General features: G+C 39.4%; 1 protein-coding gene across 1 annotated transcript in view; it reads right to left on the minus strand.

Annotated features, from left to right (window-relative positions):
- Positions 1–725: 725 nt before the first annotated feature.
- CRPPA (CDP-L-ribitol pyrophosphorylase A) overlaps positions 726–21,226 on the minus strand; it is a 117,853-nt gene continuing 97,352 nt past the window's right edge. Inside the window, exon 10 of the mRNA XM_030504852.1 lies at positions 726–3,477. Coding sequence (XP_030360712.1) covers positions 3,373–3,477 — 105 coding nt within the window. The 3' untranslated portion in view covers positions 726–3,372. The remainder of the gene's footprint in view (positions 3,478–21,226) is intronic.

Raw genomic sequence — 21,226 nt, forward strand, 5'->3', positions numbered from 1 at the left:
ATGACCTAGAAATACGTATTTGAATGCACCAAAAGCTTTGAGGCAGCCAGAAGCACTTTCTGTTTTGCAGCCTACATTAGTTATCAAGATGAGCTAAAAGCTTCATTGTGATATTTTAAAGTCAACTAGAGTTACAGCACTGATTACAATAGTATAACATCTCAGTTTGTTTCTCTTTGCTCTTTCGTTTGGTTTTGGGGTGGGTCTGTTTTGTTTTTAATTCCACCATCTTCTATCCTTTTCATTCAGCCTTTTTAGAGGGCCATCATGCCATCTTGTTTAAGCTAGGTAGCCTGGAAAGCTGAAGGAAAAAAAGATTGTAACTAGAAGTTCTTCTGTCAACTGATCTAAGACAAATGAAGTACGTTAGTTTTCAGATTTTGCATGAAGTGGGTTAGTTTCAATATACAAATCTTATTCTCTCAACTTCGCAGTTATGAAAAGGACTTCTAGGGCCATATTCTGTATTCTCTTTTCTGATGAACACTACCCAAGGAATACTAATTAGAGTGCTTGAGGAGTAAGGTAAGCAAGGGTGGCAGAGTCTGAGCTTTTATTTACTCTGTGTTATCTCTGTCCAAATGTTCAAAGCAATATGGGTGGTGACTGATTCACTAGTTAAATTCAAAACAGCATGTGTGTACGAAAGGCTGCCAAGTTTCTCATGTATATTGCTATTTGTGAGAAGCTATGCACAGACAAAAAGCAATCAACCAGTTTCTTAATTTCATTTTATATCTTTATTCCCATTGTAAGTATTAACAATCATCCCAAAGACCATTTAAATTTGGTTTGGATACACAATAGCATTAATCATAGTCCAGTTTCTTTTTTTTCCTACCACAGTTCTAGTATTTTGTGATCTGGTTTAGTAGCTCTGTTGGTGGATTTGCTTCCAGCAAAATGGCTTTTTCAGTGTTTGTACATTATTTAAAAAGACTGTTAAAGATTAAAAAAAAGTAACGCAAGGATTAACACCACATTAATAAAGCTCATTATCTTTCATTTAAGATTATCACTAAGTATGTTTGATGACCTGAAACTTACTTTCTGTTGTGCATTATCTGTTCTCTTCTTAAAATAAGTCCATAAACAACCATAATACAAATTTTTCATTACAGCAGTTCATTGCAGTAACTTTTCAAATTGGATTGAAATCCTTTTAAGAGAATGAGGTAAGTAAAACAACCCTACAAAGTAAAAGGTTCTGTTTAAGCAAATGACAACTTATACGCAAACCAACGCTAAGGAAGTATCACAATGTATAAATTAGAGTGGAAAACATTAAGAATTTTCTAAATTGAGTTGCTTATTATTTGGGGAAAACATATCACAGGTTGTATGTATTCTAGTCTTCAAGTGACGAGGAATCACAAAATGTAGACAAAGAGATATCTCTCATCGTGTCTTTTAAAAGCCTGTGAGACAAATTCCTTCATCAAATTTATTAATGTAAAAGCAAATTAAGGAAATTATTTGTGAAAGCTGTCCTGCTAAATTATGAATACCAATAATAAATTCTTTAGTTTTTCATTTATTTGCATACTCTGCATGTATGAATATATATATGAATAAAATATGCCTATTGTATACACTGAACTAATACGAATGCTTACGTTGTACAATGTCAGAAAAGGACAGATTATTAATCAAAGTAGAAATAAAAGAGAAGCAAAGAATAAAGCAGATGATGCACGAGAACTTCGTTTGTTGTCTTAGGATGAGCTGCGTGTGGAAGAAAATGCGGGCTTTGGATACAGAACAGTCAGCTAACAACTTTTTATTGTGCAGGGAAGGAAGTTTGGGATCAACATCAGCTTCTAAAGGGGATTTAAAACCGAGATGTAGATAGTCAGGTGAAGGGGAAGGGGACCAAACACGGATCATGCTATCCTAAGTTTTGTCTGAGCACCAGAGGGAGTGGAAGATAGTGGGTGTAAGGGGAGGAATGCTGGTTTCAGAAGGAAACTTGCTGAAGTGACTGCTCTCGCTCAGGACAGCCTGAATGGGGGAACTCACTGGATGCTTCTGGTGGAGATACTCTCTAAGGCCTTATTCCAGTCATGGCAGGTATAAGACATTAACCTAGCCTCTTCACAAGTTGGGGGAGAGCTGGAATCCCTGAGTCTGATGAGTAAGGAGGGACAGGTGTTTTCAGGGACTGTCCTCTTCTTGTATTGCTATTAGTGGTTGTGATACCTGGAGATACTCCATGGAATAACCATTCACCATTTCACCTTCCTGTCCCAACTTTCCACACTTGTATGTCAATGTAGCATATATCTGAACTCATCACACTTAGTTCTCTTCACCAGTACTTCATACACACACATGCTAACCAGCGAGAGAAGAAAATTATATTCTTGTAGATAAGCTAACAGAACCTTCCTATTTCTCCATTACCTACAGATAGGGTTCTGAAACATTTTTTTCAGTCTTAACCCTTTTCCTTTAAGCATGCATACACACGTACATGCATACACATACATACACGTGCAAACACAAACAGTATGCGTAATACAGTACTCACTGGAGCTACTGGAGCTAGTTCTGAATGATGGCACAGGGCTACTGGAAGAAGTGTAGCAGTCAGGAGTGCTACGGCCAGAGCATACTGCGTCTGGAAAAATGGGGCTTAGCACCTTGCTGTTCTCATGCATATCTTTTCTTTGTTCTGAGGTTACCTTCATTCCATGGAGGACAGGGACGTGACCCTTCAAATACTTCTTGCACTATCGTTTCTGTGGATGTCAGGAAGGCTACACTACATAATGAATTCCACAGTCACTAATAGGTATAGCAGCAAATTTAAAACAGTTTAACATAAAGAAGATGAGCTGTGCTTTGGGATTATTTTATCTTAAATCAAATTTAATTCATGCAGTCCTAGAGTACAACACACATACGTGAGTTAAAGACAATTCCGCATGAATGCTTTGGTGTCCTCTGTGCACCTTTTTAAACAACCATATAGAATCACAGAATGGTTTCGGTTGGAAAGGACCTTAAGATCATCTAGTTCCAACCCCCCTGCCACGGGCAGGGATACCTCACACTAGATCATGTCGCCCAAGACTCCATCCAGCATGGCCTTTAACACTGCCAGGGATGGAGCATTTACCTCACAAAAACATTCCGGTACCATTCCTCACAGTATGTACCCAGTCTATCTCAGAATTATTTGTACATCATTTTACACTTTATACATAACATCAGACTTGCATTTTAAGTATCAAAAATACATTGTAAAATGATCTTAATAGTAAATGTCATAAATCCAGAGCTTTCATCAAAGGGTAGAATGATTCAAGACCTTTGGTGAATGGATGAGGAAAAAGAAACATTTCCAAAAGCTACAGAAGATTTATGGTCTTATGCTACCAACAGCTGGCCAATCAGCTCTGGGTTTCTGTCCTTTATTAATGCCAGGATAAGAGCAGCAGCAGAATTTACTGTCTCCTGAAGCAGCAAACAGTCCTAGGGAGAGAAAAAAGGGAGCGGGGAAAACAATATGATTACAAAAGTGGAAAAGGTAAATATTCAAAATTAGTTTTCAAGTATGCAAAATTACCGTGCGATTGTTTAAAGAAAAAAGAAAAACCAAACCCCCAAACATTTATTTGTACTTATTAGAAGACCTTCTAAAACTTATATTTTAAGGAAACACAGTTTCATAGTAATATCCATTTTCCAATCTCCATGATGATTTAACAAGCAAAATTATGCTTTAAAGAGGAATATATTTTAACTGCAAGAACTAATGCCATCTATCCAGAGACCTCCAAATGGAAGCTTGATTCTGTCCCTCCCTTCCTAACTGATTTTTAAGATCTAAAAGGTAGTAAATAAATTTTGGGTTTGAAAACATTGGAACAAAACGGATTTAATTGGGTAGCATAGCTAAAGACCTGTAACTTCAAGCACCTACTGAATCCTATCTGAAGTCTACAAACTACTTAAACTCGCACAGGCATTTAAGCGCTGGGACTTCAGTAGTGTAGGCTGATCTTTGTATCAAATAACTTCAAAAAGTAGTCTGGTTTTGATAGGCAAGTATAGAGACCAACACAGGAAGAAGTAATAAAATGAGACTTTGATTCTGTGCTGCTAAATGAGCATTCCAGCTCACATTTGAAAGAGCCCTTTGTCTAATCGCCAAGTTTTCCTAATTGTACCGACTAGAAAAGATGGGCCTCTTGCGACCAGTAATGTTTTCATTTGCACACTGGGAAAACAGTAATAGGTGTAGCCAGGCACAGACACATCCCCGGAGAGGGAAATAGAGAGAACAATTTCTGTGAAGCAACAGGGGAAAAGAAAGGTCTACGGAATTCTGGAGAGAATCTAGAAGAGTTTCAAATACAGAAGGGCAGGTAAAAACAGAAAGCAAGAGCTGTTCTCCATGATGAATAAAACTGGAAGCAGTAGACTTAAGGGAACTTAAACCGGGACATAAAAAGTCAAGAGAGTTGTTTTAACAATAGGAACTGGTATACAATGGAACAGATTATTGGGCAGATGAAGGAAACTCATCATTAGGGTCCTGTAACACGCGACCTATATACATGTAAAATGGGGTGCAGGTACAGCTTCCTGCCTGGGGCAGGAGGATTCTGTATCTATCACCACTATTTTTCTAAGATGCTGCATTAAGGAAGAATTTGTAGAGGATGTTTAAGAAACTTGGATTAATGGAGAAAGAGGAAATGGTTTCAACAACTTACACAAAAACATAACTTTAAAAACTGCTTTTCAAGGAGTAAGGCTACTCATGAGGGGGCCTGCCTATTCAGCTACCATAGAGGGGAGGTGGAGACAAAGAAGTTGGGGTTGAAGGAAAAACTGAAAGGGGAAAAATGTCCCTGGAACACTCTCAGTGTTGAAGCATGGACAGAGAAAATGATCAGAGGGCTGGAGCACCTCTCCCATGAGGAAAGGCTGAGAGAGTTGGGGTTGTTCAGCCTGGAGAAGACTCGACTCTGGGGAGACCTTACTGCAGCCCTTCAATGCTTAAAGTGGGTCTATAAGAAAGATGGCAGGAGACTTCTTAGCAAGGCCTGTTGTGACAGCACGAGGGGTGATGGTGGTCAGGTTGACGTGGCTCTGAGCAACCTGATCTAGTTGAAGATGTCCCTGCTCGTTGCAGGGGGTTGGACTACAGGACCTTTAAAGGTCCCTTCCAACCCAAACTGTTCTGTGATTCTATAATGCTCTTATTAACCTTGTGTTGTATGTAAATTACAGGAAACATGCCAGAGAGGTAAGTGGACAGAATGAGAAATTAGTTTATACCGCATTCCTTTATAAGTCCTGGATAAATTATATTTGTATTTCACTAGAATTTTGTCCTAAAAATCATCAAATAAGTAAGCTGTTACTGTTTGTAACACCCCACAAGATTACACTTTTCACAAATTCATGTAATATATTCTAATATGCAATAAAAATATTTATCAGTGTTTGAAAAAATTGTCCTAAAGACGTTCACCACAGCTGTGTCTTGCTGCTCACTGAGTGGCACTTCCAATTTGCTAAGCAAGGAGTGCACAAGTGTATGTACTCAGGTCCTGCTCCCCCAGAACCTTTTGTCACGGACTGAGGACACAAAGAGGAACTCAAGAATCCACTACTCCAGTGGGAATACTCCATGGGTATACGCTGCTGTGTAATGTACAAGGAGAGTGGAAGTCATGTGCAAACACCCACTCTGGCGGCAAACGCTGCAGTCGCTTTCAAGCTCTAGCACACATTTGCTGTTCAGCAATGCCAATCTCTTTGTGCCCTCATCGCTTTTGGTTCAGTTTCTCTCAGGAAGCACTTCCCAGTTACAGACACTGCTTTCTAAATGGGCTTCCAGCCATATATGAAGTTGGCTAGAGGTGTATATATTTTTCCCCCCATTGCACAGAAAAAGAAATAAAATACACCTGGCCAGGAATGCTCTTAATGTTTCTCTCAATAAATCTTTCCACATCCTCTTTTGGTTACTGGATTCAGTGCACATTCCTTTGCACCAATAAATTATTTAAGTTTTTGAACATAAAATGAAGCAAGAGAAAGAAATTTAACTTTCACAGGAGAGAGATTGAAAGTGACACCATAAGATTCCTTTACACTGAAAAAAGCTTTTTCTAAAGCTAAACCTAAGGCTGTTGTGGTAATTTCCATGTTCTGAAGGAAAGACATGTAAAAAATTATGAGTACTATTTGTAACACAGGCAATGTGTGCAGAAACCTGCACACAGAAGTGGTCTATAAAGCACACTGACATTGAGTGGTGAATTGGAGTTTGTTCGAAAAGAGAAACACAAAAACTAACCTGCACAAATTAAAATGCATTTGCAAGTGTTACAATTACTTCATTTCTACTAGTCTGATTATTAATACTATTATTATAACTATCTGGGAAACCTACCGGTTCCTGTCTTTTGGAGACTCAATCAGTACAATGGCAGGAACAATGAACTGTCAGGATTAGCCCCTGTGAGTCTGTTTTTTGGAAATAACCAAAGTGTATCTTTAAGTGAATATGCATTATCTGATTTAAAACAACAAATGTAATAGAAAAGATAGTCTTAATTCTATACAGTTACAGTTGATGGCTAAATGGCATCATGCAGCACGTACTGAAGCTTTCAACAGGGCAATCCTTTGAAGTATTTATCATTGGGGTTACTAGTTTCTAATTTATGCTGTTGCTCCTTCCCGGTAGCGCTGCCTCAGTCTGATCTCAGGGTCACCTGTTCACTGAACAGTGTCCAGCGCCTGGGCCTATGAGCCAGCCTCTGAGTGCAAGAAAAGGCAGTGCCACAGAGGTCGAGTGTGTCCTGATTTTAACTGGTTTTATTCTCACAGCCACAGTCTTACTGGAAAGAGGTAGTAAATAACGTGAAGAACGGGACTCTTCCAGGAATTTCAGAATCACTGTATAACTTTCTGAGAATCAAAACTCACTCTTATGCTAGGAATCATTATTGCAGTATCCAATGGGAATAGCCTGCGCATAATTCAGAACTTTCGTTGATCATTTCTAGTCCTTATTATCACAAAAAAGAGAACAGAAATTCTAGCAACTGAAAGAGAATACACTGTTCAAAGTGTGGGCATAACGTTGACTGACATGATGGTTAAGTTGTATCTTAAGGATCCTTTCATCTCCTCTCAATCCTGCTGGGAATTTATTTCATTTTAGGCTGTTACTGTGCATGTGAGGGGATATTTTCAATGTGCCACAATGACACTTGAGCTTTTTCCTAAGTAGTTATATGTAATTTGGATGCCAGCAGTATTTATGAAGGATATTAAAAAGAATTAAAATGACAACAATCCGGGAAAGAAAAAGAATCTTGTGGGTCTTTATTAATTTAAACAAATAAGTGAACATTTCAAGTCCCCCGGCTATACCCTTAAAACACCCATGTTTCTAACACTGCAATGTTATTTCTGGCAACAGTGCTGATTGCAGCTGATAGTGCCTACAGGAAGGCTTCAATAAGGATGCCAGGACAAATTTCATCTACCACACCTAACCCCACTGCACATACAGGCCTCCAATCCTCTTTTATATTCAATGGCATAGCACTAAATCTTTCAAAAATCTCATTATTAGTTGCAGGAAGTCAAATAATCAAGCAGAGCCAGGTCTTCACATGCCTAATTGCCTGACGTGTTTGCATATACTGTAACCACGATAAAAAACAGGATGTAAGAAAAGAACGATCAATACAAATCCTCGTGTAGCCCCCAAGAGCTCTTGCACGTTACTGCCCACCCACTGCTCAGTGCTGCAGATTCCAAGTGGGGAACATACTTGAACACGGCAGGCACAGAGCACACACCCATGCACGCCCGTGAGGCATCAAACACCAAGAGTTCCTCTCCTCACCAACCAAGACCTTTAAAAAGACCGTGACCTTTAAATAAGACACAGAGGCAGTAATGACTCCAGTGGATTAATGCCTGAAGTTCCACACGATCAAGTGGTGTGCCATGATCCCCCCTAAACCATTGTGATATTCACTGCCTATTCATTTCATCCAGTTGTCTTAAATGAATCTCTTGTAAAAAGAAAAACCAAAACCCCCTAACATTTCTTGGCCATTAATAAATAGAATTTTTTATTGTTTGAGCAGATGATTAACTACATTTATAAGCTAAAAACAAAACTTTTACCACTTTATATTTATGTACTTTGGAAAAGAAAGTACTCAGAAACACTGCCAACCTTATAAACCATAAATCCACATAACAGCACTTTGATTCCAAAATAAAATATCCACTTTGTCTGTTATTAAATAGTAAAAATATTCCAACATAACCATATTGTGTGATGGTTGTAACTCATACTCAGAATTTATTTGATGTAGAGTTACTGACTGTAGGGGTTTTCTGGTTTGCAGAATAAGACTGGGAATGGGTACAGGGACAGAGTTAAAGTTGTGTTTGGAATATGCAATCTGATATTTTACAAATGTGCATTTATTTAAGGAACTATGAGGATATCTGAATATTTACTGATGTTCCCCTAACGATTCATTTCCTTGCCTCAATCTGTTCAGGATTTCCCCCCCCAGCTGGAACTTCACATACATGCATTTCAATTTACATATGTACTAGTCTGGTTTAAGCATAGCTTGAAAAACACACACTACCCTTTTTAGCTAACAAAATAAAGTCTCTGCAGGTATTACCTCTGCTTTATACTGCATTCCCACAAAAGAACAAACCAGCTGTGTTCCATTATTTGCACTCTGTTTTGCTGTAATATTATTTGACTTTCCATTTAATACAGTTTTAAAAAATTAACAGAACCGTAACGTTAGCCCTGATTATATGATGGGAAACGTGATTTAAAGATGCTGCTAAACTCAGGGAACATCAGTATTGATACAGTTACATTTGTATCAGGAATGGAAGGAGGGGCAGGGCATGTGCTGGCATGCCCCTGCCCTTGCTGTTCTATTGTAAGCCTGCTCCCCGACATAGTTTTGGCTCCTGCCAGCTAACATGTTCCCAGACAATGGCTGGGCATGGTTCATGGGAGAGCACAGGCCAGGGACTGCTCCCACAGGACAGGCTGAATGAAGCCACCCTCTTTTGGGAAACAAGAACTCAGCCATATGGACATGAGGCATGCTGTGACTTTTAGCCCGAGGACAGGAGAACCATCCCTGTCCCGTTTTACTTACCAGTATAGATGTAGCCGAAGTATCACTGGGAAATGACAGTTGTGCCCTACTCAAATGCATAAGGAATGCATAGAACGACCATCAGATAATCGTCCCCGGAATAAGGCACAAATCCCATGTAGCTACCATATAAAACACATTAAAAAGATTAACTGCTCCATGGTCACCTTTCCCACCTGAACATAGAACAAGAGAGGAATGAACCACACTGCAAGACAGCACTTGGGCTGCACTGCACACTCCTGACACCTTTTGGAAAACAGCCAGATCCAGCAGAAGGACTGCATGCCCACTGCTCCCTTTCGCAGCGTGGGCCTGGGTGCACACCAGGTACACCGCAAGGCATGACTGGAAAAGGGCTGAAACAGTCTGCATTCTGGCAAGCATCCTGCAAAAGAGTATGTTGGCAGTACAAGACGAGCTGGTGTTAATTTAAAACTCCACAGGATGCTGCAATTTATGCTAAGGCTGTACCAGGTGCCTCCAAAACTTGCCTGATGTCACGTACTGACAGTGTTTTATTTGCACTCGAAGAAGCCAAACAGAGAATCACAGCATCATAGAATCACTGAATGGTTTGGGTTGGAAGGGACCTTAAAGCTCATCCAGTTCCAACCCCCTGCCACAGGCAGGGACACCTTCCACTAGAACAGGTTGCTCAAAGCCCCGTCCAACCTGGCCTTGAACACTGTCAGGGATGGGGCAGCCACAGCTTCTCTGGGCAGCCTGTACCAGTGTCTTACCACCTTTATTATAAAGAATTTCTTCCTAATGTCTAATCTAAATCTACCCTCTTCCAGCTTATAGCCATTCTTTTGTCCTATCACTACATGCCCTTGTAAAAAGTCCCTCTCCAGCTTTCTTATAGGCTCCCTTAAGGCACTGGAGGGCTGTTGTGAAGTCTCCCCAGAGCCTCCTCTCCTCCAGGCTGAACAAGCCCAACTCTCTCAGCCTCAAAAGAATCCTGCCTCAAAAAACAATAAAATCCAAACAACAATAAAATCCAGCCTCAAAACCCTCAATACTTGACATTTTCTTCTTCAATTAATACTTTTCATTTATACAGATGATATGAAGAGGGGCTGAGGTTCTTCCACTACCAGAATCAATCGTATAACATGGTTTGGTTTTCAGTCTTGCCATGAGGAATTCTCTGCTAGATTCATGAAGAGGCATTTTTTCCTACTCAAGATAAGTAGTGGCATGCATCTACATATTAAAGCAACCTCCATTTCTGTAAAGGTACAAATTAATCTGAAGTCTCCTTTCTTCTTAAAATGCTTCCACATCACATTTTTGAATCCATGTGCCAAAGGATCTATTGATAAGTGACATCTCATACATAATATCAATGCAGCAATTCACCTTAATAAGAAGATAGCTATGCAGATCATTCTAAAAGATAAGAGAACTATTTCTCTGAATATTTTTAGGTTTCCTTTCAAGTAATACATAAATAATTAAGGTAGCATTTGAGTTGAGATAGGTAGCTGGGTTCAAAATTGCTCCAGCAGGTTCATAATTGAACCTCTGTATACACAGCCCTGCTTCCTTTCTGAGCTAAGAAAATGCAATCAACTCTTCATTAGTGGATACTCCTCAAAATAGAAGTAATTTAGAAATCTAGATACTCAGGATGCAGTGAGGATTGATGAGTGACATTGGAAGAACCAAAGTGTCACTGTGCTAATGGAACCTAGCAGTTCCATTAGTTAATGAACTCTGACAGATCTGAGTTAATTAATTCCCTGTAGTTAAACAGCTGCACATCCATGCTATGTGCAACGCAAACCTGGGTAAATTGTACATAAATACGTGATACTGTACTGTATCTCTGTCCCGTATCACTGATCAACCATGCCTCCTATAGCTCATCATAAGAAAATGGAGAGCCATCAACGTTTAAAGTGATGGTGTGGAGACACTGAGGACAGACAAGTATTTTAAATCTTCTGGAGTCTGTAAGGATTATGTCCCTAATGCTACTGCGTGTATCTTTTCACCTCAGATTCACAGATTTAAAACTGAAGGTAAACATCACTCTTTTGTTAGAAAACACCCCAACAAAACACCACAAGCAAACAATAACTCAAATAATAGGATTAATTCCTCTTTCTATGAACAGAATTGACAGAATTCCCCTCGATCAACAGCTGCAGATCAGCTCCATTATCTATGTGTTCTGCAGCATGTAGGTGACCATGGTTCAGTTCCCTTCTTTGTGTGAGGTGGTTAAACCACGCCCAGCTCACACTTTTTTTGGATTGGGGTTAAAATTCCTGTGAAGGAATACCCATTCTGTGTAGAGTCACTGTATCACAACACAGATAACAAGACTCCAGTCTAGACACTAGTCCAGACGCCTGGGAAGCACGTGAAAGCTCTGTTCTAACTTTGGCTCCAAAAATTTGTTCATTTGATGTGAAATACTCAAACGGTGTTTGGACAGACATGAGCTCAGTGCCAATGCCTCTGTCATTTGCAGGCCTAGGCTTTATATTTCCTTGTTCTTGTCCTCTCCAAGTCTTTTTTTTTTTCCCCCATAAGAAAAGTTATTAGCATGATCATACTGAACAATCAATAAAAATTCCTGGGCCAAAAAATTCTCTGAAGAGTTTGTTATAAAGAGCATTTTCAGCACATTCAATCACTGCAGCTTAAGCAAGAGTCTTCATTCAGCACTTACCACTATCTGATCGAAGCTCTTGGCAAAAGTATGCCAGCAGCGATAGCACAACCATCTGTCAACCATCTTTATCTCTAAATTGTTCAAAAAGCTACCTACTGCTTGAGCTAGCAGCCAGTTCTGCCACCTGTATGGGACTGGTATAAAAACACTAGCAGAAGTAAGCCATTTAACAGATGTGGTTGTCTGCACAAGTATATGATGTGTTTGAGGTTTCTTAGAGGTGGTCTCCTAATACAGTATGTTACCAAATAAGTCTATAATACGAAATCTATTCATGTTAATATATGTTACTGTTCTCTACCTACAGGCCCTGTGAGGTATCACTTTGGCAACCTTGTAAAACACACCATAAGGGGTTTTAGGAGGAAGGAAAAAATCTTACTATCAATATAGGAAAACTGAAATGCTCCTCAGGTACAAGAGACTTGGCTTTTCCTCTGACAACCAGCACTGCAAGCTGCTGAAAAGCTAAGACTGGGCTATAGTCGAGTGAAGCTGTGGCAAGTCCTTCGTCGGGATTCAGAAAGATTTGAATCAATCTGATAGCAATAAGAAATTCACATGGGAGTGGGATTTGAGCCTTCTACGCCGCAGCAGCATATAATAGCATTCCCCTTGGTATGTATGTGTGGTGGATCCTCTGCTGTCTGTTCCACTGTGAGTCTATAAATAACTTGATGGGCTGCAGTGTTAAGTTTTGCAGGCAGCCAGGAACACACAGCAGACCCACCACACACACACGTAGATACAAAAAAACCCCAGGTTAAGTAGTGCTGGCCTCCTGCAAAACATAACACCCCAATCGAGCAAATCATTTACAGGCTGTTGCAGTGCACCAGGCACTAAGCGAAGACGAAGCAGTTACTGATCACGTATGGATGCATTTTACACATGGAGCTAGTAGCAGAACAAAAGCAGTTCAGCACAGTTTATCTGTTTTTCTCCTATTACAAGCTGAGAAATACAGCACTTTCAAGCTCAGTTTCACTCAACAAGTAGTCACCTAGTTTTAGCCCTAGTCACCAGTAAGGAGGAACTCAAAAATGTGTATGTGGGGAAGACAGAGAGACGTGGGGGGGGAGCAAGCTAGGAGAAAGGGGAAAAGGAGAAATGACAGAGGTAAAAGATTAAGTACGCAACTATCTTAATCCTCAAAATACAAAAAACATGCCATTGCTAAAGATCAGATGAGATGATATCAATGCCAGAGGCTCTATCCAATAGGCAAACTGTGTCATATACTGCAGGTTAAAAAGATAAAAACCTTCAAACAACAGACCAGGACATTTTTACCCTGTGAGATCTGGGGTCATCAGTTTAATCATAAAATTTTAAGTAGGTAGGTATCACATATTTGAATGCTTCTCAACTTCTGGTGCACTGTGCCATCCTTACTCAGGATCTGACAAAACCTCTTCTCTGTCCTAATGGGGACAGACTAAAAAATACAGCACTTCTTCATATAAACTTCTAGCATGAGCAAAAAAGTACATATTTTACAGTAAATTTAACACAGTATATTTTGATAACACAGGTGTTTCCTTTCTGTCACATATTCTATTGACAACATAGATTGGTTGTTGGCACTTTTGAAGAAAAAAATGAACACAGCAGTTTGCAAACATCTAAGCTGTTGATGTGCAGTACAAGACATGAAACGCTTTAGCTATCACAGGTTACAGAATTTTGCATACAAATGTGCAGGAGCAGCTTCATGTCATTTGTGATTATCAGTGTTGTACAGAAAGACTGGGCTACCTTTCATTAGTAACTGCAACAAAATGGAAAGGTCTTTGGAAAGAGTAAGTGATGCATTGGAATCTCTTGGGGAATGCTGAAAAACCGTGCAGAGGAAACATGAGCATTTTTTCCATTCTTTCAGTCTAAAACACACTTTTTGTCCCCTCCTATAGGTACTAACATCATATGGAGTATTATGCATAATAGACATCCAGCTCTCCAAAATAAGAGGAGGCTCGCTTTCATCCATTTCAATGTACGTATTCTGTTCAGGCATTAAAATGTTCATTATACAACTCCCACGGACTGTGAATAATCTGAAATACCAGCACACGGCTGCAGTAACTAACTGGTTGGAAAAATTCCTCTTTATTACAGATAATTTATTTGAGATGGTTCAGAGGAAAAATTGTATAGCCTACGAAAAAACAAAATTAAAACTTCTCCTTTGGGGAGAGAAATAAACAAAACACAAGAGATTCTGAGGGGCAAAGTATGTGTGCACATGTGCTGGGCTATTGTTCACATCCCAGTCTTGTGGCTTCCAAATTTTTAGGATGATAGTGTCAGTTCAGTGGGGTAAAGGCCACATTCCAATCTTGGTTACAGAAATATAAACCAAAGTAACTACACTATTACAAACCCAGTTACTTTACAGTTGCAGGAACTGGAATTCAACATTAAACTCTGTTTTGCTACAGAAAACCTAATATGTACCTGTTCTTACAGAATCAAAGAATCACAGAATGGTTTGGGTTGGAAAGGACCTTTAGATCATCTAGTTCCAACCCCCCTGCCATGGGCAGGGACACCTCGCACTAAACCATGTCAACCAAGGCTCTGTCCAACCCGGCCTTGAACACTGCCAGGGATGGAGCATTTACCACAATTTCCCTTGGGCAACCCATTCCAGTGCCTCATCATCCTCACAGTAAAGAACTTCTTCTTTATATCTAATCTAAACTTCCTCTCTTTAAGTTTGAAGCCATTACCCCTTGTCCTATCACTACAGTCCCTGATGAAGAGTCCCTCCCCAGCATCCTTGTAGACCCCCTTCAGATACTGGAAGGTTGCTATGAGGTCTCCATGCAGCCTTCTCTTCTCCAACTGCTCTCTCAAAATTTCAAAAGCAGCTTTAAAGTAACTCAAACGTCAGTGTTTTGGGCAGCGAGACACAGTGAGTGGCTGTCCACAAGCTCATTGGTAAGCATTTGATATCACAGATCTCCCTAATTGATACTCTTAATTAAATCTAGCTAGTTGCTTGCAAGTACCTCTCAGTCAGTCTGTTGAGGAGGGACTGATTGGAGAATACAACATAAAAAATACATGTTTAAGTTATGCACTGAAATTTGAAAGAATCCTTGCATCACACCTTAACATTTAAAGTTGAATGTCCATCCTGCAACTTTCATCTCATGACTCAAATTCTACTTCTTTGACCACATCTGTGTGAAATTTATGTCCCATCTTTGACTTCCTGTCTACAGCTGAGGGTCTACATCCTCCTGGAAGGCAAACCATCCAAATAACTTAGAATTCTAAGACTTTTATGTAAGGCCAAGCTAGTATACTTTCCTCCAAAAAATAAAATTACTAGACTAATGAAAAAGCATACAAAAATGAGAGAAAAAGTTACAAAGACATGTGGTGACATCTCTCCTTGGAGAGTAAAAGAACAGTCAGCAGGAGAAAAACAAGTTACAACACAACTTATTAACAAAGATGCATTCCCTTTGTCTCTCACACCAATATGACGTTTTAATACATTAATTTTGTAGTAATTCTGATTGTTCTCAACATCCCTCTGCACAGAACATGGACTTGTTCCCTGCTCCAAAGCAGTCTTCATGCAGTAATTGCCCCATTCCTGGCAGTGTTCAAGGCCAGGTTAGACGGGGCTTTGAGCAACCTGGTCTAGTGGAAGGTGTCCCTGTCCGTGGCAGGGGTGTTGGAACTACATGAGCTTTAAGGTCCCTTCCAACTCAAACCATTCTGTGATTCTGTGAATCTAATAATCAGGAAAGGAACTTGCATTTCTTGCAAGCATGAATAGTTCTACGAGCAAAGGAGTTCTAAATGCGGGTACGCTCAAATAGACTCAAAACTGCCATGAATGAAGAATGTGATTTTGCCTCTATCTTTTTCTTTCACATATGTTGCCTACACAATGTTTACCTACACACTGAGACTGGACAGTTTATCTGAGCAGCACCCTGAGGCACAAACTGAATGAATCTCTGTCCAGTATGCACAAGGAAATAGTATTTCTAAAAACGTTGATCCAAACTTGATTACTCGGATGGACAGGGCTGAGGGGTATAGCGCAATTTTTAAAGACACAATTGAAATACCCTCAAGCCAGATACCTTGCTAGCAGTACGACTGGAATAGTACACATGGACTACTCACACGTGTGCTTACTTGCTGGCTTTTGCAGCCTCTATGTAGCTCATGCTGTGATAGCTGTTCTGAGTCATCCCTCTGTAGCCGAATCATAGAATCACATGGAGGAATCTCTCCTGCCCCTTGCTACTGACTAAACCACCACATAGCTGGAGGTCAGATAGCCAGTTTCAGAAAAAAACCATTCAAGTATAAGCCAGATGACAGGAAGGCAAAAGAGGGCCCATAACTTGCCTTGTAGCTAAAACACAGAGCAGTTAGAAACATAGAATCGTAAGGGTTGGAAAGGACCTTAAGATCATCTAGTTCCAACCCCCCTGCCGTGGGCAGGGACACCTCGCACTAAACCATGTGGCCCAAGGCTCTGTCCAACCTGGCCTTGAAAACTGCCAGGGATGGAGCATTTACCACAACTTCCTTGGGCAACCCATTCCAGTGCCTCACCACTCTCACTGTAAAGAACTTCTTCCTTATATCTAATCTAAACTTCCCCTGCTTAAGTTTGAAGCCATTACCCCTTGCCCTACCACTACAGTCCCTGATGAAGAGTCCCTCCCCAGCATCCTTGTAGGCCCCCTTCAGATACTGGAAGGCTGCTATGAGGTCTCCACGCAGCCTTCTCTTCTCCAGGCTGAACAGCCCCAACTCTCTCAGCCTGTCTTCATACAGGAGGTGCTCCAGCCCCCTTATCATCCTTGTGGCCCTCCTCTGGACTTGCTCCGATAACTCCATGTCCTTTTTATGTTGAGGACACCAGAACTGTACGCAGTACTCCAAGTGAGGTCTCACAAGAGCAGAGCAGAGGGGCAGGATCAACTCCTTTGACCCGCTGGTCACGCTTCTTTTGATGCAGCCCAGGATACGGTTGGCTTTCAGGGCTGCAAGCGCACACTGCCGGCTCGTGTTAAGCTTCTCATCAACCAACACCCCCAAGTCCTTCTCCTCAGGCTGCTCTGAATCTCTTCCCCGCCCAACCTGCAGCTGTGCCTGGGATTGCCCCGACCCAGGTACCATTCCTCAGGCATCACCAGTAAATCCTTATCCTTAAACTCAAAATGTATAATCCTTACAATTGTAAGGGGACAGATGTGCTTGCTTTTAGAGTCTAGTTTTCTTTTAGGCTATGAGAGTCCAGCTACACCACACAGAGTTCAGAGATGTTCTCTTGCATAAAACCCAGGGTTTGCCAAAATAGGCTTCTCTCTTTCTACCAGCTAATATCAGCCCAAACCATGTAACACAATAGCCTGGCTATATACAAATAAAGGCACTCAAAATGAAATACATATCAAAGTGATAAAGCTCTTGTAGAATAAAAGAAAAAACAAATTAGGTTTATGCTTTAAAAAAAAATAGCTGTTTTAAAACTTTAAAAAGCCACAGAAAGAATAAAACAAATAAAGAAACGAAGAAATGAGTCTTACTTTAGCAAGTGGATTAACTGTACTCCATAATTAAGATGCTTTCTTAAAACAGATGAAATATTTTGTTAGCTATGAACACATCACTTTTTATGTGACTAGCATTCGATGTTAAGCTTATTCTTCAGGTATGTTGTATCGAGTTGCATAATAGAAGAGTCTGGCTTACAGCCTTTAACGCTTTCAATTAAATTGTTACCAAAGCTGCCTTTCAAAACATCCTAAAACCATCTTGTGCCTACTTGCAACTTTAAATATGTCTGTGACTGTCTGCAAAGATAAGTTCAGTTCTCCCTAGTATCTTCTTGAAATAGGCATTTGATTAAGAAACTATTTATGACAGCTTCCAAGGGCATGACTAAACACGATGTGTAACAGTTTACCACATCACTTACTCCTCACGTTAGAATTTGTGTCATCCAAAGCTAAGTGAAATCAATAGGCTGACAATAAGTGACCAGTGCTATTAAGTAAATACCCGCATAATTCACTTGCAGGATCTCTGGAGTATTTTAAAATATGTCAACTGGTAATAATATTTAAAATAAACTCAATAATAATTTAGAGGGCTTAACAAAATTGTTGGATAATTTTCTGAATGTAACTGCTAAAAAGTAAAGCAAGCTGCATACCACATAGTTTTCAATCTGATAGTAATTTTGACAACAGTTAATCATTACAGAACCTAGACATAAGACTACAGAGGAATTTTAACTTGATTTTAAAAAGTAATTACACTTTTGTAAAAACTGTATTGTAGTAAACACATCATGTTTAAGGGATACACAGCAGCTTAAGCTTGTTGGGTGCTGGTCATGATATCCACAGCTGTTGAGGAAATAAGTCCCACAAAATGGTACAGTTACTCAAGTGAGAACACTGGATGGCACACACATGACCCAGAGCACCCACTGTGTGAGCCCAGCTATTCCAGCCTGCAGAGCTGTTATGTCATAGATTTGTTTGGTTAAAAAGAAGAGGAATGTAGCTCTGCCTAAGCTTTATCTACAACTAAAAACCAGTTCAGCTGCTCAAATAAGTTAGGTGCTAGTTAAGAACATATCTCCTGGTGCTTCAACTAGAAAGCACAACTTTTACTCTTTCTCTGACTCTTCTTTCCTTTCAGCTTCATTATTTGCTTCCAATTTCACAGCTGCATTTAGAACTGCATATATCTTTTTACATGGGCACTGATTTCACATTGTTCATCTCCTCAGCCTGTATTGATTAGATGAATGTGTAGTTTGGCTTTTCATGGACAAGTTTGAAAAGTTTTATCTGGACAAAAGAAGTAATCTCAAACTCCGTTTCCACTCATTCCTCTCTTAACTCAATATCTCATTTGTCTTCAACAAACTGTATTCCCTTGTGCCTACTCTTGGCCTCAGCTTTTACACTGCATGCTCTGCTTCCATAAATCTGCTGTCTATTCAGCAAGCAGAACTATGTCTGCAGCAGTACTTATGTGCCACAGCCTTGTCTCTTAACACTCCTAGTTGTCCTCAGCCACAATGTCTCTTTCACATTAAGTACTGAGGTTAGCTTTCTATTACTTACTTGAAGTTTATGTTAGGAACGTTTTTGCATTAACTTTTGCTGCTGAATACCTTTTTATATGCTCAAAGCGAGCTTCCATTCTCCCAGGCAAACAGATCTACTAACAAACAGAGCTACAAGCCCCCTTCAAGGTCCATTAACAAAACACAGGCTATCTTGTGGTTGAGGCTGTCTGGACTTCCTTCAGCCCAAAGATGGAACTTAAAAATCCTGACTCACTTACTGCTTTCTGATTATTTCCTGCTGATTTCCGCGTATCCTTTCCTTTAACCAGATCTGACAACAGCAGAAAGGATTTCCTGAATTGTTTAGCTTAACCTTCACCTGAAAAAACCGTCCTGTCTTCATGCCTCAGTTATTTTACTCTTCTTATAACACTGAAGTTGCAGCACGTATTTTTACATAAACTGTATAGCGTAATAGAAACATATTAGAAACGTATTAGCAAAAGAATTCCTGTCTTCCACTGCCCTGAAATTTTTGAAGTACTTTTCAAATCTTTGTTCTCTTTACCTGGACAAAATAAGCAACTAGTTCAGTTTTTTTCCCAACAATCTAACACCTACACTTTCAAGACACAGACCTTGCTTTTACATAGAGACTCATTAGGTCCAAATCTACTAGTGAAATCTTTTGTAGTGGTAATGCACATACAACATATCAAGAATATTATTCGGGCTGATATTAGAATATCTGACTTAATTTTCCATTTATTTTCAATACAACTTAAAGAATTCTATTAGCAGAATGGAAATTTGAAGTGTCAATTTTAATTTCTGTGTATTTGTTTATGACCAATCTCAAAGCCTTATAAATATACACTAGAATTAATTTGTTCAAATAAACTCAAAAGAAAAAACTGTGGTTGTGTAAGATATTATTAGTAATTTTGCAATTATATTTGAAATTATTAATTGGGAAGTTTTTTCTCTCTGAAGTTCAACCCAAATATCAGAGAGATCATATTTTAAAAAGCACACCTATTTCTAAAATAAAATGTAATTAAGCCAAAATCAGCTTTCCCAAACATTTCTAGATTCACTCCGTGTCATTAGGATATACTTAGGGCAGTAATGAATTTAAAGAGCTTTGTACAGGAATCCTTGTTTCTGCATCTATCATTATATTGAGTAAATCTATGTGGCAACCAAATTCATATTCTGCGGTGAGTAAACACCAGGAGCTCTAAAGCCAAACCAGTCAGTAGAAGCAATCCTTTAATGTGCTCAACTGATAACGTCCTGAGAAAGCTGCCGCAGACCCTGCAATTTTCTAAGTCCTAGAGTTGGCCACTGGGAGGTTACTTTCTGCTGTGACTTTAGTATGTGTTTAAAGGAACCAATATTGTATTTACACAATAGATAATACATAAACTGTAATAAGTTCTGACAGGCATTGTTTTTCAAGACAATTATAATTTGCCTCTAGTAGCTTTATAAGGCATGCGACTGAATACCTATTGAGTTTTACCACCCAAGAAGTACTGTTTTGGACTGAAATGCCTGGATTGTATTACTGATATAAAATACACTTTGAAATATGGAAAACAGGCTACATACTGATTTGTGAATGATCTCATTGCACACCAGCTCCAGAACATTAATTTTATCAAGATCCCTGAAGCTATTTATAATGGCAATTGCTATCAGTTCATTTTCAGTTTCTTAACCTGTTCGACAAATTAAAATGCAGTTCAGATGAAAAGAACTAGAAAAGTTTCTCATAAACAGCATTACAAAGCAGAAATACTTCATGACTGAGATACTGCCACCACCCTTTGTTTATAGATCATGCACTAATATGATCAGATTTGATAACTTACAATCTGTAAATAATATTTTCATAAGTTCACATTTACAGAACAGTGCTAATTCATGATAATAGGGTCAAGATTCAAGAAGTGTTTTCACATGCATTCATTAAAAATACAGTCTGTGAATCCCGGTATCTAAATAGGGTAATTCAAACCACTACATAATTTGTAATTGCAGTTACGGTTTGTCACTTGTGAAATGTAAATTTTATTTTAGAATCAGTTTCTTCTCTTGCAAGAACTGTAAAAACAGAAAAAGCATCACAAGTCACCAAAATAGAGGTTTTAGTTACTGCCCAAGTTGTCAGTCCCACCTTATGTAGAGACACATCCAAGATTCAACATCAACAAATATCAAGATTTTTGGATGAAACAAAGTGCAAGGAAAGACTGTTGCTTATAACAAACTCAA

This window comes from Strigops habroptila, chromosome 1, assembly GCF_004027225.2.
Source record: "Strigops habroptila isolate Jane chromosome 1, bStrHab1.2.pri, whole genome shotgun sequence".
NCBI classification, from domain to species: Eukaryota; Metazoa; Chordata; class Aves; order Psittaciformes; family Psittacidae; genus Strigops; species Strigops habroptila.